At 37.3% G+C, this 18,436-nt stretch overlaps 1 protein-coding gene across 1 annotated transcript in view; it reads left to right on the top strand.

Annotated features, from left to right (window-relative positions):
* LOC121729999 (nose resistant to fluoxetine protein 6-like) overlaps nt 1-18,436 on the top strand; it is a 132,175-nt gene that overhangs the window by 96,172 nt on the left and 17,567 nt on the right. The window contains exons 5-7 of the mRNA XM_042118792.1: nt 8,026-8,152; nt 9,153-9,240; nt 12,990-13,098. Coding sequence (XP_041974726.1) covers nt 8,026-8,152; nt 9,153-9,240; nt 12,990-13,098 — 324 coding nt within the window. The remainder of the gene's footprint in view (nt 1-8,025; nt 8,153-9,152; nt 9,241-12,989; nt 13,099-18,436) is intronic.

Here is an 18,436-nt window from a genome sequence, read left to right as displayed (position 1 = left end):
TGTCTCTTCATCTCTATTCACCCTAGCATGACAAACATTTTTTCTCGCGTAGATCTATCATCGAAATAACACATTTTTATAGAGTTTGGTAGTGATAATGTCGATATTTTTAATTATCTCGAGAGTGAGATATCTCGTTGGCGTATGCTAGGTAGAAACTCCTGATATTCGACACAAGGTAGCAAGCATCTGAAAAAGTTCGCTCAGCTTCCACGCTGGTTAGTACAATTGTCATTTAAAGTGAATTATAGCACAGAATATATATTTGTAGGTGAATTGAAGGTAAATTATTTAGTGGGCTGCCTGTAGGCAGTTCACGCACCCCGGCGCGCAGTGTTACACGTATAAATCATTTTTTTGTAATCCCGCCAGTCCCGCTGGATCCCGCTAAATTTTCGACCGGGATTAGTCCCGCAAAATGCATGCGGGATCCCGGTATTCCGCTATTGCATTCCCTACATATCTGATATGAGCAGTAAAGTTGTCTTATTAATGGACAATCCAAAAAGAAATCCCGGAACTCAAACTGTTTCTGTACCTCTATGCCAAATATCATCAGTTAAGCGGCTTAAGGGGGCGACTAACCCTAAAATGTCGATTTTATAATTCATTTTTATACTAGAGAATAAGCCCCGAATTGTTTCATTTTCTAAAATTAGATACTACATTATATGTCCGAGAATTCGATCTCAATAAAAACACGATATCTTAAAATTTTCTCGATAGAAAAAAATCACAAAAATGCATCTAATTTTCACGAATTTTTCATTTAATGCCATAACCGTGCATTGAACTAAGTTAATATTTTAACACATTGTATAAAATTCTATCATTGAGAGATCGACCTAGCGGATTTTTAAAATGTTGTATATTTATCAAGTTATTGAGAAAAAACTAATTTGGCGATGAATCTGTGTCGTTCTTTTTCACCTTGCACATGAAAGACGGGCGTGAGTGTGAAGAGAGAAGGACGATGTTTGATTTTTGGGGTTAGTCGCCCTTTTAAGAGGGCGACTAACGCAAAAAAATTAAACATCGTCCTTTTAACACTCACGAGTCACACCTGGCATATGAAGCCAGGTGAAAAAGGACGACGCGGATTCATCTACAAATTTGTTTTTTCTCAATAACTCGATAAACATACAACATTTAAAAATCCGCTAGGTCAGATTCTCAATGATAGAATTTTATACAATGTGTTAAAATATTAACCAAGTTTATTGCACGGTTATGGCAATATATGGAAAATTGGTGGAAATTAGATGCATCTTTGTGATTTTTTTCTATCAAGAAAATGTTAATATATCGTGTTTTCGCTAGGTCAGATCGTCGGAAATATAATTTTGTATCTATGTTTAGAAAATGAAACAATTCGGGGCTTATTTTCAAGTATAAAAATGAATTACAAAATCGACAATTTATGGTAACTCGCCCCCTTAAGAGGATACACCAGAGGCGAGAGAAATTCAAAATAGGTATTTTGAAAATGTATTGCTGTCTCACTAATCTCAAGTCTCCCACCGCAGAGCGCGATAGAGACAACACGACAAAAGTTCTAATAAAATAAAAGAAAATCATCGATTCGTTGTCCTCTGATTCCTTCTCCAAAACTTAACCGATACGAGTATATGTACTTTTTTCATTAATTATTAAAGCAAGGCTTGAGCTGTGTTCCTATGTTTTACTTTTTTGGTATATTCCAGCCAGTTTTGTTTTATGGGTGTTTGAACACAGAGAAAAATCTGGCCATTTTTTTTTGGGTTTTTGAACGTTTATATCTTTTTAATAATTAAATTATGAAAAAAAAGAAAACACAGGGACATTGTATTAGTGGCCATAGATATTCAGGAAAAAAATTATAACTCTACCGGTATTATCCAGGGAGGAAACAGCGGACAACATTTGTATGGAAAAACGGCAGTGTCCCTCTTAAGCTTAAGGCCAGACTGACACTATGATATCCATATTCCATACTAATTTAACGCTGTTAGTGGCGGCCGAAAAGGAAGATCTTCCGACCGAGCGAGATAGCATGCTCGGTCAGGCCGAAGCCCACTGACATCATTTCAGACGTCGTATATATCTTGCCGTTCTCCGAAACTTCGATAGCGCGATGCAGGAATGTTAGGCGAATTGTGGGTACCGCCACATCACTCCCCCCCGAAGACTCGTGGTATTTCTTCGATGCGCTTGTGTTGTCAGGTGTGGGCCGAAGCTACGCGTGCAATGACCAGGAGAGGGACTCCGTGCTCTGCTTGTTGACGGGTCGTTGTAGCCTATGGCTGCCCCGTTCAAGCCAGACACGGGTTCGACCGGCGCGGAAGCCTAACGCGGCTTATGGTTGAGGCGACCCGGTTATGCTTGATGTCTGCTGACGTGGTGCGGATGGGCGGGGAGTGTTGATGATGATTGATGTCCAGAAGGATACGTGCTCACGTCGGGGTCACCAATTTAACGCTGTTAGTGGCGGCCGAAAAGGAAGATCTTCCGACCGAGCGAGATAGCATGCTCGGTCAGGCCGAAGCCCACTGACGTCATTTCAGACGTCGTATATATCTTGCCGTTCTCCGAAATTTCGATAGCGCGATGCAGGAAAATGTAAAAGTCTAAAAGTGTGTCTGTCCGTCTGATATCTGTCTATCTGTCTGTTACCTCTTCACGCCCAAACCACTGAACCAATTTTGCTGAAATTTGGCATAGAGATGCTTTGAGCCCCGGGAAAAGACGTGTTTTATGTTTGAACGTGGCTACAATAAAACAGGTGCATTTGTGGACTGAGCTGCGCTTCCATTGTACTCGTAAGATACATTCGGATTTCAGCCGTTTGTCGGATACGGACGCCGCTTGTCAATTATTCAACAACACTTAAAACGAGAGCCCGCCTGGAATTAAATATGAGATGTAACTAAGCTTTATTTCTTCACAGAATGCCGTCTGAATTCTAATTGAGATACATTTCGTCTAATTGTATTGTTTTATGAGACAATTTTACTAGTAATTAAAGTTGCGTGATGTCTAAAGGTGCCTCTTCACAATGGTCCATGCTGGCTCACTACAAACAATTGCCATTGTGTAGACGGGGTTGTATGATGGCAGAAGTTGGCCAGTGGATTGCCAGGCAGTAATGAGCCATACGCCATTGTGTTCAACACCAAGTGATCGTGGTCTACAGTACACAATGGCCTACGATGACCCATCCATCCATGTGTACTGGCTACTTAATATTCGGCCTAACCACGCTTACCTATAATGGACAAACAAACGATTACGTACGTCTATTAGTCTAGGTAAATGCCAATTGTATATTTTGTCTATGATTTTCGTCAATAATCGACGACGTCGCTTCGGAGCAGTGATATAATCATATTTTTTATTGGTTTTTGTAGTACAAAAAACATCGCTAATCACAAAATGTTGCATAATTTTTGACATGTAATAATTTTACATATTTTGTTGCTAAAACCGTAGCAAAAAATCCAATTAGCACACAATAGCACGCTAATTGGACTATAATCATAATTTGGACGAATTAACTGCCAAATTAATGTAACCGTACATTTCTAAAACGTTCGAGTGTGGGCAATAAATTCTTCGAAAGTAAACAGTGTAGTGATGGCAGCGTCGGCGATAACGTGATGGATCGTGCAGACCTCCCACAATAAATACCACACAACCCTAGTTAAACCCATACTGTGATTAGAAATGTCGATGTATATTCTATCTTAATCTATGTCTGTGACATTAACAGTTAACACTGACAATAGGGTTAAAATTTTCCACATGAAATAATTATAGTAATTAATTAAAATTTAAGTAGGATTATTCCGTGAGTTTATTGACTTAAGTATTAGATATAGTATTAGTTTTTATTGGAGGCAATCTTACGCCATGAAAAGAATATAATAATATAAATAAGCTTATAATTTTTTGTGTCAACTCTTTAGAATAAATCTAATATGAAACTTTCTCATAACAATTTTAGTTTTGGGCGTGCAGCCAACTCAGTAGTTCCATACATAGTTGTCTGTCTGTACGTCAACGCTATTGTATCGCGACAATGTTCCACAAGTACAATTTGCTACAATTTCATTTTATTGAGTTAGCATGTTCGCAAAGTGGCTATTGCATTATGTATCTATGTGCGGGGAGTGTCGTAAGAATTATTTACTTCACTGAAATTATTGCTTTATTTGTAACTGTAATACTTAAATAAAAATTTCAGCATATTATCCAATTGTTACATTTACCTCCTCACGTTTAAACTAATGATTTTGGTATATTATTGTGACAGTTTTATCCCAGAAAAACTTACAGTTATGTGCGTTAAAGTTTAGTATTTGTTGTTATAGCGGCAACAGAAATACATAATCTGTGAAAATTTCAGCAGTCTCGCTATAGCGGTTATTAAGTTACAGCCTGGAGACAGACAGACAGATAGACAGACGGACAGACATCGAAGTCTCAGCAATGGGGTCCCGTTTTTACCCTTTTTGGTACGGAACCTTAATGACCCCAGACCCCACTATATTTACTTAGTTAATCCTTTTTGCATAAAACCGACTTTATTTTATAGACAAGAAAGATAAAAGTTTAAAAACAAGTTTGCCTAAAGGTGCTTTTTCACCGGGAGCATGCGCGTGTAATAAAATAAATGCGCGTGTAATAAAATAAAAGCCTTTAAAACCCCCTCAAAAATTTATAACAGAAAGAAAGTTGTGTTAACATAGCTATTGTAGCGGAAATTTTATTTTAATGTTATTTTATGCTCAAATACAAGTCGGTTAGCCAAATCCGGTCTTTTGGAGCACAACGGCAACATCCTTTTCCGGTTCGTATCCATTTAATAATGTTTTCCCTCCGGACGCTTGGATGCTCCGAAAGTATCAAAACTTCCTCTCCCCCGTGACCATTATCGTTGTAAACTTGTAAAGTATCAAGATCACTCGGAACAACAATATCTAATCGACCTCATGATTGTAAAATCGATGAAAGAGTGTTAACTGTTTCAGTCTTATATTTATTTAGATTTACATAACACTTTTGCTCTTACTATTGATCTCTTGCTCTCTTGCGATATAGAAAAATACTATTATCTCCTACAGTCTACACAGTTTGTAAAAGCAAAATATTACATTCAATATGTTTATATTCAATAAGAATCGTACATGTTTCCGGGATAAAAAGTACCTTTGTCCTTTCCCGGGACTCAAAATCTACATACCAAACAGCAAAATCGGTTCAGTGGTTTTGGCGTGAAGAGGTAACAGACAGACAGACAGACAGACGGACAGACAGATGGACAGACAGATGGACATACAGATTTCGCGTTTATTATATTATAGTATAGATGTAGATTTAATTATAAATTAATAATACAACAAAATATACACCGCTTAATGAAGACGTAAAGATTTTTAATAAATCTTATAATATCGATGGTTCCTTTTGTTCGTGTAATAATCGGAGTACAATGCCTCATCCAGCCTCCAGGATCCGATAAGACGGATTACCGTCCATTGTCTGTCGGTTTGTTAAACAATAGATTAATAGGCTTAATAAACCGATAATTTTAATATTTGATGCTCATTAAGGCTAATATTGTTTTACTTTCAACGAGATTGTTTTGTATGTCTAGTTTGATTTTAGAGATGGTGAAAGTTTTCTAGAACTTAGCTAATTTTTTTTTGCTAAGAAAGCAATTTTTAATAATATTGTGGACGTTCATACGTTTTGACATGAAGCATGGCTCAGGAGTCAGGACCACAGACATAGATCAAGATAGATACCGCATGTGTATGTACTATCAGAGAAGTTGATTCCTATGCAAATCGGGGACCTATTGCGTTACGTCAAACCCAGCTGACAGATCACAATTAACATTGAATTGACATATTCGACCAAATAACGTTGGTCTGTCAATTGCATAGGAATCAACTTCCTCGATGGTACTTCGCGTGCCAAATCGCGTTCCCAAACGACGAGCAATGCTCGAAAGTCTGTTCTTTAGTCTGCTATCGGAATCGGACGTCAATTGTAATGTTAAAAATGTCTAAAGCCTAAAAGTGTCGTATTGAGCTGAAAAATTCAAATAGAAACGTTAGCCTAGATAATGGACACGTTTTTTATCATCGGTACGTCACAGTAGGTAGGAAAAAAGTGGCACGCTCGTTTTCATACAAATGGAGCGACATGCGGTATCAGCTATCTTGATATATGTCTATGGTCAGAACTCAGGACTCAGCCTGCCTAGCATACGCCAACGAGATATCTCACTCTTGAGATAATTAAAAACTACTGGTCTCATAATGTCAAAATCTCGACATTATCTCGACAAAACTCTATAAAAATGTGTTATTTCTGCTGCATGCTAGAGTCAATAGAGATGAAGAGACAAACCATCAAACATCGAGAAAACATGGGATATCTCGTTGGCGTATGCTAGGCAGGCTGAGTCCTGAGTTCTGACCATAGACATATATCAACATAGCTGATACCGCATGTCGCTCCATTAGGCAGGATGGTCAGCCTCCCTAGTCAAAATGCATTCACCAGTTTCGATAGAGAAGAACGATGTCAAGAATGCGAATTGACATAATTGACATCGCTAATTATTTACCTGACGCTAACGAAGCGTTAGCACAATAGACATAACTACGCGTTAGCAAATACCATGCATTTTAACATCAAAGGGCCAGGCCACAACACTGCATTGCGACGTCGCATCGCAAAAAACTACATTACTTTTCTATGGTTGTGTTTGCGACGCAACGCAGTGTTGTGGCCTGGCCCTAACTTCGCTTCCAAAACTAGCGAATGCAATTTAACTAAGCACAGTGATGTCACAAATTCGAATTTAGCTAACACTTCAACTGTTCATCTAAACATTTTCACCAATTAATCGTTGTACGGGTATAATCCGTGGTATATCCGGTGTAAGACGGATCTCGGTGTTGAGTAATTACTGCTCAGCGGAGATTCTAATCTCGCTCATACGGAACATCCATTATGTACGTGATGTATCACTATCCCGCCTACTGTTTTGTGTTCAGATCTATTAGGGAATGATACGATTAATTGTGATTACTGATGAGTGTTTCTTAAGTGTGAGAAATATTTTGTTTAGGACGAACGCCTTTATCTTAGACACTAGACAGTAAGTAGACATAATATCCTTGATGTACTTCTAAGCAGGGGCGTAGCTACCGCCGTATATGCCTTATCATTTATACGGAGCCCCCAGGCTACAGAGGGCAACGATCGTAAGCAAAAATAAATAAAATCTTTCCATTTCTTAAGAGTAAAAAAGGAACCTTACCTTAATAGGGCCCCGAAACAAATTTTTATACGGGGCCCCTCTGAGGCACCCTACGCTTTTGCTTCTAAGGGTCAGTTCATCGTAACATGACGACGATATTATGAGAAGTTTTTTTAATGAGCCATTCAAAACTGCAAAAGGCGTCTCATTTAAAACTCAATGTCCATGTTTCTGTGTTGTAAATTAATTTCAGCTTACCTTACAATAAATACACAAATATATACGTAATTTTTTTGTCATTTAAATTAAATTTGGCGTAGGCTTATTAGGTCAACAATTGAACTTTGACCACCATTACACTATTATTTTCCTGTTTATGCCTACTTGTGATTTGAGTTAACTAACGTATGATATTATATTTATAATGTATGTAACATAATGTGAAGTAATTTATTGTATTATAATTTATATATTTATAATGTATACAATTTTTGTTACTCTTAGCCCGGCCGCACATTGTCCGAAATTTCTGATCAGAAACAGTTGAACGTCCGCGCTGTCTCTTACATTTTGTACTGAGCCGAGTGAGCTCGAACTCGCCGGAAGGATATTTCGGATAGTGTGCGGGGTGGCGGTCCGGCGAAATTCAACTGTTTCTGATCAGAATTCGGACAATGTGCGGCCGGGCTTAAAAACTATCGTCTTGTCCAACACAACTGTTTAAGCAGTAGTCCCATAACCTATTATTTATTGTTGTAATATTGTTTCAGCATAGCGACCGTGGTGGTGGCGACGTGGATATTGTTGGCGTCGCTGTACGAGGGCTACCTGGAGCGGAAGTACAGCCTCGCCAAACAGCGGGACCTGGAAAACGCGAACAACAACACCAAAGACCCTGTTGGTACTTCCAAGCTTTTTACTATCACGTGACGTCATTATTCACAATTTCCTCTGCTTACTAAAATAGAGAACAGACGATCGAACTTGGTTCGGAGAGCACCATGTTCGTGGTCCAGCGCGAATCAAGTTTGATCGTCTATTAGATCTTATATAGTTATTTGTAATTAATTTTCATTAGTAAGGAGGCTATTAGATACACACTATACTTATTATAATAATGAACGGTAGACACTAGACATTCATAATGCACTCTAATCACGCGCGTATTATTAATTTTATTCAAATCAAGGTCACTTAATATATAAGTGAGATTGATTTTAAGGCCACGGCTCAGCTACTCTACTGTATGATATGTATACTGTGTTTACAGACACGCGTCACAATATTACAGATTGCATGAGTGACGTCATAGTATTCATTTTCTACTATTAATAATTATTCTTACTTATATTAATACTATAATATACTCTAGAGTTACTATAGAAGTAAATCACATAATTTTGTGCCTTTTACAGACTACACAGGTATTTAAACTTTTTACTTATTATTGCTATGATATTAATTAACTAATTATTGTCTACAGTATGGCTATGATATTAATAGTTTTTCATAGTCAAACGAAGATTGCTGATAAGTGACAGTCAGTTATTTTAGTTAGTTTTATTGTACGTTGTTATTCATATTTATTAATGCGATTCACGTTTTTGCTTCTCAACCTTTTAGCATCACTCGTATTTACACATTTTCAACGCACTAGTTAATGTTGCTAATGGAATTTCCTAACCTGAACCTAAAATGTCCCAAACACATGTTTATTTATACCCAAGCCAAGGCAAATGTTACGAAATAAAAGGTAATTCAAAGGAAACATGTTTAATACCTTTGTGATTTAAAATAATTGTTTAGTAGATTTTCGATTTGGATAAAATAAAAAACTTTTTGAAAACTGCTTTTTTATATTATTGTGAATAATGGTAATATTTTGTTTCAATTTCAGACAAATAACACACCTCGTAATGATGGCGTGGAATGGAAGAATTCAGAAGAAGATAGCAAAAGTAATAAGTTGGCAAGAGAAGTGTGCGGTAAGACAAAACTGAACTAACATATTTTAAAGTTAAATTCCTCTTAAGCAAAGCATTGCCAAATGTCAAGAAAATGGCGGAAAGCTAGCTATGAGTTGTTTATGATAGTGGTGACAGCTGGATAAGCATTTTCTTGGTTATTAAAATGTTTTCTTTTCGTTTTAGACCACATTTTAGACAATTGTAGTTTATAGTCGTAAAAGTTAGATTGGAAAATTAGTTTGGCATAATATGCTGAAGTGGTGTACAGGACAGAAAATTCTATTGATATGAGATGTTTTTAGATAACTTAAACTGGCAATTATTTGATTGTTTTGTCGTTTACAAGCTTACTTTTTTTATTAGAAAATCTCAGAAAAATAGAATATTTCAAATTTACCGTACTATACGTACGTATACGTACGTATACGCATACACACCGTACGTACTACCAGAGACCAGACATACATATTTTCTCTATGGTACTACATGGTTCTGCGTAGTACGTGTACACACATAATTATAGTCTGTCAAAAAAGTGAAGAAATTACAAAGTGGCAACATCGTAGTGTCATCTAGGGAATGCAATCTCGTTCTCGCGAGATCTCGGCCTTTTCTAGCGAGATTGATCTCGGGCGAAAAAAGGCGAGATCTCGCGAGTTTGACGAGATTGCACTTGAGCATAAAAACGTCTTATTTGAAGCGCGGACGGAGTCAAAACAAAGAGGAGCTGGCCTAAGAAACTGTGCACTGTGATTATCAACTAGGTCCTGAATTCAAATCAATCTAAAAAAATGGATGACACTACCAGAGTAGGCAGAATGATAGAGTATACCGACTTAGAACTGATGTTGAAATTTTTAAATTCGACGTATTATGACGAAAATCGTCGCTAGGGTTGTTAACCTACGAACTTAAAAATATGCCATATTCGATGGACGTGTTCCTCTTTGGTCGTATTGTTGTTTGTGTTTTGGCACATGTGATTAAAATTGTCAGAATCCAATTTTGACAACTTTATTTTAAATATTTAAAAATAAATTATATCAGCCAGCGCGAGGCACAATCCGTTCGTAATCCTAGTGAAACCCGACGATTTTTACAGGAATTGAAACCTGTCCGGTTCTTTGCAGTCGAACTACTGGTAGTTATGTCTATTGTGACACTACGATGTTGGCACTTTTTAATTTCTTCACTTTTTTGACAGACTATAGTATACCGACAACCGTACATCTTTATCGAATGAATACTGACCTATATCCTTTCCCGAAGCTTAAAATATCTCTATACCCATACAAATCGACAGAATACTTTCGAATTGTGTATAAAGCAGAATGATAATTAATAATGGCTTAGGTGTAATATCACATGAGAATTAACAGAATAAACTGTAACAACTTTCTGAAAAGTTGTCAGAAATTCCCTTTGTGTAACACTTAAGAATTCAATTACGGAGATGGAACACGCGTAAGCGACAATTGTTCGCAAAATTGTTTCCGACTACACGGTACATTATCATATTATTTGGGAACAAACTTCGAGAGAATATAGGTCTTGGAAAATGTTGGTATATTATACAGAATCTAAGTACAGAAATAAATGTATAATTGAGTCTGATGGTTTCTTCACGTTGGGTTTATGATGGACAAGTACAGACGCGTGGAGGACCTCGTCTTTATCGATGATCGACGTCGATTGTGCTAATTGTTGACAGCTGCTTAGGTTGTAATCTTGATTTATGCGCCGTGGCCAAATGAAAAAGGGGCTCAAATTATAGGGTGTATTTCTTTTATGTAAGTATTTATGTACACAGCGTGAAGATGTAAGCGTAGGGTATTTGGCTCTTACTCTTCATATATACAATAAGCTCTGCGCTTCATACAAACCTAACAGCCTACTTCTTTCTAACCATACAATACTTAAAGGGTGTTTTCAAAACAATGACTGTAGTTTTCGCTTCCAAAGTTTCTTTAAGTAAATGCCGATTCATTCCTCGCAAAACTGAAACTTTTATATCTTCCGAGATATTTGGAAGTGTTTCTTTGTTACGAGTTCTTCCTTCCGTAAAGTAGCTACATATTGTTGAGAAGGCTTTGATGTTGTGAATCAATATTGCTCGTGATTTTTGACGAGAATGCCTCGTAAAGTAGATATTACGGAAATTTAGTTATATTACGTTTTTATTGTACCTTTTTCGAAACTAGATGACCCACGCAACGGAGTTGCGGCAAAATTCGTTTATTATATTGCGCGAACCGTAAATTTTTCAGGATAAAAGTAACCTATTTGTTTTCCCAGAACTCAAAGTATTCCCATACCAAATTTCAGCAAATATCTGTTTGGTAGTTTAGGTGTGAGGAGGTAACAGACAGACAGATACACTTTCGCATTTATAATATTAGTATGGATTATGTACTTCAACCGTTTGCACCCGGACAGATGGGCGCGTTTAGTTACCGAGTGGCTACCGAAAGGTCGGCGAAACAGGGGCAGACCCAAGAAAAGGTGGCACGACGAACTAGACGCTGTTGATAAAGAGTGGCCAAACACAGCAAAGTTTAGAGACGTGTGGAAGGAAAGAGGCCATTGCCCAGCAGTGGGACACATCTGCTAATTAGAATGTACTTCAAAGTTGCAATTCTGAATGTAATACAAGTTGCAATTCCACAAGCAGACACGTATTTTACATTAGCATTTCTGTGTTATTTTCAAATTTTTACTTGCAGATTTGGGAATTTTCATTTCTTGCTTTCGTTATTGTATTGTATTTCTCTTGTATTTTGTTTTCATATTTCTAATATGTTACACAGGAGTACATTTGTGGTTTACCCGATCGTTAGCCTGTGTTGTTTGCATATTGTTAGTATGTAATATGTATCAACACAATGTGTGACTGTTCCCCCGTAGCGCTTTAACTACTCATCCGATTTTAATGAAGGCACACAGTTTGCGTAGTTCAATCAGGTAGAATCCCTTCATGTACCATCAAAGGAACTGATTCATAGGTACAACATACGATATTTTGCTGAGTTATGTCGAGTCAATGTCGTGATACAACCCGACTAAATAACGTAGTCGACAATTGACATCAACCTGCTGATAATCCTTAGTATTTTTTTTACTTTTGATCAGCCTAGTTGTTGACTATTAGCTTTGTCCACACTGTGCCTTTTTTGTTCATCAAGGGCATGCGTTATAGCACAGTCAACTGCGAATGTGAGGCATGCCCGCGACGCATGCGCTCTGACCGTATCCAAAACTTTCGCTTTGTTCTTTAATGATAATGTTGGCGTTGCGTTCGTTGACGCATTCAATTATTGAATGCCGGCGCCAATACGAAAGTTGATTGACAGAAGATGATGAAAATTGATGATGAAAGTGCACAGTGTACATATGGATGCTGTTAAGAGGAGTCCACACCGCCCTTTTTTCCATACAAATGCTGTCCCCTGTTTCCTCCCTGGATAATGCTAGTAGAGTTATAATTTTTTTCATGAATATCTACGGCCACTAATACAATGTCCCTATGTTTTCTCTTTTTTCATAATTTAATTATTAAATAAGATATGAACGTTCAAAAACCCAACAAAATGGCCAGATTTGCCGCTGTGTTCAAACATTCAGAAAACAGATTTGGCTAGGTTTTACAAAAAAAAAAACATAGGAACACAGCTCAAGCCTTTCTTTAATCTTTAATGAAAAAAGTACTTACATCGGTTAAGTTTTTTTTATTGTTGTGTATGTTGTTTTCACGTTGTTGTCGTCGGCAGGTCTGTGGTCGGAAGTGTTGCTGTCGTTCTCCGCGCTGTCCAACGGCCGGTCCATACTCAACACGCAGCAGCCGAGCGATGGAGCACTCACTTGTTTACACGGAATGAGGTAATTAAGATGGATGTTATTATACTAATTTATATTATACATAGTTTAAATTTATTTTTAAAGCTATTAAATTTACTAACGTAGCAGAAGTAAAGCAAAAACACTCATTTATTGTATTCGTTGGTAACGTGAAAGTTACGATTTGTGAGTAACGAGTTAATGACTAATGAATAATGCTGTTTGTAAAGTGCCTACACATGGGCGTACCCAGGTTCCGGGCCAGGGGGGGGCAAATTACCCAGGGGGGGAAAATTACGCAAATTCTGGGCCAGGGGGCGGGGGGGCTGGCAAATCAGATTTTTATAAGCTAAGTGTTTATAAAGAATAAAAAATTAATAATTTTTAGTTGTAAAAATATAGTAGGTATTGCAAACAAATGGCAAAAATTAGTTTTATTATTTTTAATTTTTATAGATGAAAGTACTAGATAATATACTTAGTAGGGCCGTCAACATGATCCAGGGGGGGGGGGGGGCAGCTGCCCCCCCTGCCCCCGCCCATGTGCCTACAGATTTAAGCATAAGTATTAAATAATAATAATTGTGAGGTAGAAAAATTGTAACCTAGCTCCAAATAGTTACGTGTAATAATGTGTATATTTTTATTAGTTTATTATGTACATTAACACACAAACAATAAGTAGGTTAAAAATGAAAAGGATTTGATGAGGAGAACCTTTGTACGTAACGAATAACAATGTCAATGTCGCAGCCGACTGGTTTAAATAGCCGTTCAATCAAACAGCTAGCCCTTTGACTGAACAACGCCATTCAATCACACGTCTAGCTTTTAGATTGAATATTTTAGTCGCTCAAAACATTCAACACTAGAGCTGATTCAAAAGCCGCCGTCTAATTGAAGTAGTTCAGCGCGCACCGCTGCGGAGCTAGGTGCGTTTTATTTACAATATGGCGTCAACTAGCAGGTGTTTGTGGTTGTTTTTCGGGAAGAAAGTAGTTAATAAAAGTTACAACTGTTATTAAATAGACAAAAATTGTGGAGGCACATACGAGTGAATCAAAATTGCAACAAATATTCGAGGATAAATTACGAGATTATGAAATAGATGGGCGCAGCCCCCCCCGAAAGGAGGGTTCAGGGGGCACAGCCCCCCGTCAAAACAAAAACAATCCAACAGTCAAAGGGCTAGCTGTTTGATTGAACGGCTATTTAAACCAGTCGGCTGCGACATCAACACTCAATAATAATTGTAAAAATGCTTTTTTATTTACCTTTGCTAGACAAATACTACTCAATACTAATGCAACTAATGCGCTCAAATTATAATGCAACTTTATTAAGACTATTCAACAATCAACTAGGTCTGTGCTAAATTGATTTTTCACAACAAAATCAATATCTCAATTCAACCGTCTAGTTTCAACGTCGTTAAGAGCCCATATGACCCTAACTTGACTACATACTTTAACCTAGATCTCAAAATCTGTAAAGTCTAGAAAACTGATTTTTTGACACAAGTAACTTCAGTTCATAAAGATTAAATGCTCAAGACGAAAACACGATTACTCAAAAAATGCTCGATAGTTTCTTTTTTACAAAAAACCTTGTTTTAGACACATTTTTGCTTGGACCTTCGAAGTTTGCTGTCTTTTCTTTAATATTTTTTAATATCTAAAAAGGTATTGATAAAACCTAATTTTGCTCAAAACACTTTTTTTATAATCATTATAGTTCGTCTTTTATTCAAGTAAAACTAACTCGGCGATGATTCCGCGCCGTCCTTTTTCACCTGGCATATGAAAGACGGGCGTGAGTGTGAAGAAAGAAGGACGATGTTTGATTTTTAGAGTCATGTGAGCAAAAACATTGACAACCCGTTCTTTTTAAGCGCTCGCGATAGAAATAAAATAGCAAGATTGTTTGAACCTTTAGAAAACTCTTTGCAAAGCCTAATCTCCGAATGGCAGACGCGTTGGGACTGTTCCACCAAAGGGCGACATCTTTATAATTTTTTCCCTAATATTCGTGAACGACTATCCAAACATTGGATGGATATTGATCACTGCGTTTCTCAATTCCTGACCGGTCATGGAAATTTTAAGGCCAAACTCTACGGATTTAATCTGGTAGCATCACCCATGTGCGAGTGCTCGACCGAAGGCAACATGTTTGAACAAACAGCTCATCATGTTCTCTGGGAGTGCAGTCTCTGGCAGGACGAAAGAACTACAATGCTAAACAACCTACTCTGCACATCTGGTGTCGCATACTACGGTGATCTCGTGGACAGCGCTAGGAACTTCCGTGCCTTCAAGCGTTTTTGTCACAATTACTATTGGCAACAGTCTAACACAATAAATTAATTTAGCTGTAGCATAGTAGTCACTATTATTATTAACGTTAAATTCCCGTGGTGCTTCTCCCCTTCAGTTCTTTGACTTTCGGTCACTGCAACTTTGTGCTGTCTCCCGCTTTATATTGGGGAGGGAATATGGAATTCTTCCTACTCCTCCTATTTTCTTCTGATTAATTTCGTTGCGGGTCCCAAGACAGCTTTAGCATGTCCCTCGGGCTCCCTGAGATCATATCAAAGGGTTTTCGTGGTTGGATGCCGCTGTCGATCCTGGCGACACAGGAGATACAGTGGTGGGAATGTGTGGTGGGCCAAAGCCCGTTAAAAAAAAAAAAAAAAAAAAGTCATGTGAGCTCTTAAAAGTTACATCATAGCAATATTGTATAAAAGCATACTTAACTAGACGTTCCATACATTATTCCACAACTCCATGTCCATGCCAAATTAAATGAAAAAGTAGTAAAAGTAGGTACAGTTATTTATCTAGTCTACTACTTATAGTCCTAGCACGTTAAAACGAACAAACTTATCAACTTTATAATATTAAGTAAAAATATATAAAAATAAATTGTATATTTGTTTACTAACCATATTTGCGCCATATCTAATATCGGAGGCGTGGAGAGACCCGCCTTTATAAACAATAAACCGGCCAAGTGCGAGTTGGACTCGCCCATGAAGGGTTCCGCGGCAGCAATAAGGTTTGTTTTTATGAAATTAAGAGGTTTTTGATTTATTTTCATATTTCAGTTGATTTAATGAAAGTTAAATTAAGGTTTACCATTTATGACGTATAAAACAACATCATATATTTTTATTAGACTTATCATGCCCCTACTTTAGAAGTTAGATGGAGCCCACACACATTTTACCACTTTGCAAGAGTGTCTCTCGCAAACTATTCAGGTTAGAAAAAAATTATATTAGAAACCTCAATATGAATTTTGAAAACCTATTCATAGATACCCCACACGTATAGGTTAGATGTAAAAACATTTTTTGTTTCAGTTGTATCTATGGGGACCCCTAAAATTTTTAATAATTTTTCCATTTCTGTATCAAAATCTTAAAGCGGTTCACAGACTACATCTACTTACCAAGTTTCAATAGTATAGCTCTTATAGTTTCGAAGAAAAGTGGCTGTGACATACGGACGGACAGACAGACAGACATGACAAATCTATAAGGGTTCCGTTTTTTGCCATTTGGCTACGGAACCCTAAAAAGGAGCTAAAGATAATACAATATTACAACTTTTTCATTACACTTGTTTGGAGTTGAGAATAAGTAGATAATGGTTATCGATCGTGCGACCCTCCACATCAATCTTAATATTGACGACATTTCAATATGAGCGTGAAAACTTGAGAAATTTCGGCACAATCTGATAGAATCCAGACGCAATTAAAATCTCACCCCCGGGGCAGGCAAAGTAATTTACGATGTATTAAATTGTCACTTTTATGACCAAACAATTTATTCTGGCATCAAAATACCTATTAGCGTGGTTAAAAAATACCACTCTCGAAATATGAAAACTGTCCATGGGCGTACCGAGGGGGGGGGGGCAGGGGGGGCAGCTGCCCCCCCCTGGATCATGTTGACGTCCCTACTAAGTGTATTATCGAGTACTTTTATCTATAAAAATTAAAAATTAAGAAAACGAATTTTTGCCATTTGTTTGCAAAACAATATTGTTACAACTAAAAATTATTAATTTTTTATTCTTTATAAATACCTAGCTTATGAAAAATCTGATTAGCCCCCCCCCCCCCCCTGGCACCAGAACCTGGCTAATTTGCCCCCAGCCCCCCCTGGCCCAGAACCTGGTTACGCCCATGAAACTGTCTGAGTAATTTCTTTCTTGAAATATGTGAAGAAAACGATTAGAAGTGGTCTTGAGAAGTTAACGCGTAATGAGGCAGCCGCTCGGCCCCGACACGCACTTGACCGGTTTTCTTTCTATTCATTTGAGAAGTGCAATTGAATAAAAATAAAAGAAAATGCCTTAAGAAATGTTGTTTAATTACCTCTCGCATTAACTACAGTACTTACAAGTTGAGAGTTCAGGAACAATGATGTCAGCTGAAATTATGAAAGTGCTTAAGGACACGGACGCTATCACATTTTCTCACAAATATCAGCGATTTTCAGGTACCATTTTAAAGGATTAAGAGTCGCACTGCAAGGATATTTTGGTTTCAAATGAAAGATAATATATTCATCTCTACGTCTATATCATAAAAAATTTATAGCGTGAATTTTCACATAAATACGTTTTAACCCCATTTTTTTCAGATTAAAAAAATGGGGTTTGATTATAGCTAAATAGTAAATACACTGAACAAAGGAAAATAAATATACAAAAAAAATTGTTGTTTATTTAGTGGCATATACGAATAGCTAAATATTTTATATAAAAATAAATAACATTTCCATTTGTAAGAAAAATAAGAAACGCTCTCAAATTTCTTCATACATTTTCGCCCTATCAAGAAAGCGGCGAGCGTCGTAACCGCCACTGTACAAGGCGCGCTGATATTGAATGTTATTTGAATGTCCTTAACGTCGATATTCGTACTGACCTGCTAATTTTTGTCATAATTTTTGTGATAGCGTCCTGAAATGAGCGTATCCTTAACGAATAATGAAATTAATAACATTAATCAGCGAAACCAGGTGACTAATGACAATATAATGAGTGCGTTAGAATACATTTTTAGGATTCCAGGGTACTTAGGATTCCGTATAACAGCGTTCTTTTAGAAAATTAGGTCAAATACTGCATAGCTTTGTAGATCACATTACATAATAATTATTGTTGGCTTGTTACAAACATAAAACATAAATTTTGCTCGCGGCGCTATGTGTGTGTAATGTATAATTACGTATACTCTAAAGCAGGGGTCACCAAATGGCGGACCGCGGTCCGCATCCGGACCGCCGATCCATTGTGTGCGGACCAAGCATGTTCGAAGATGAACTTCGTTAAAAATAAATTTAGGTCTCGACTTACTGATCTCC

The sequence above is a fragment of the Aricia agestis genome, chromosome 8 (assembly GCF_905147365.1).
Source record: "Aricia agestis chromosome 8, ilAriAges1.1, whole genome shotgun sequence".
In the NCBI taxonomy this organism is placed as follows: Eukaryota; Metazoa; Arthropoda; class Insecta; order Lepidoptera; family Lycaenidae; genus Aricia; species Aricia agestis.
Note: the sequence above shows the minus strand (reverse complement) of the source record. Positions and strands in the feature narration are given on the sequence as shown.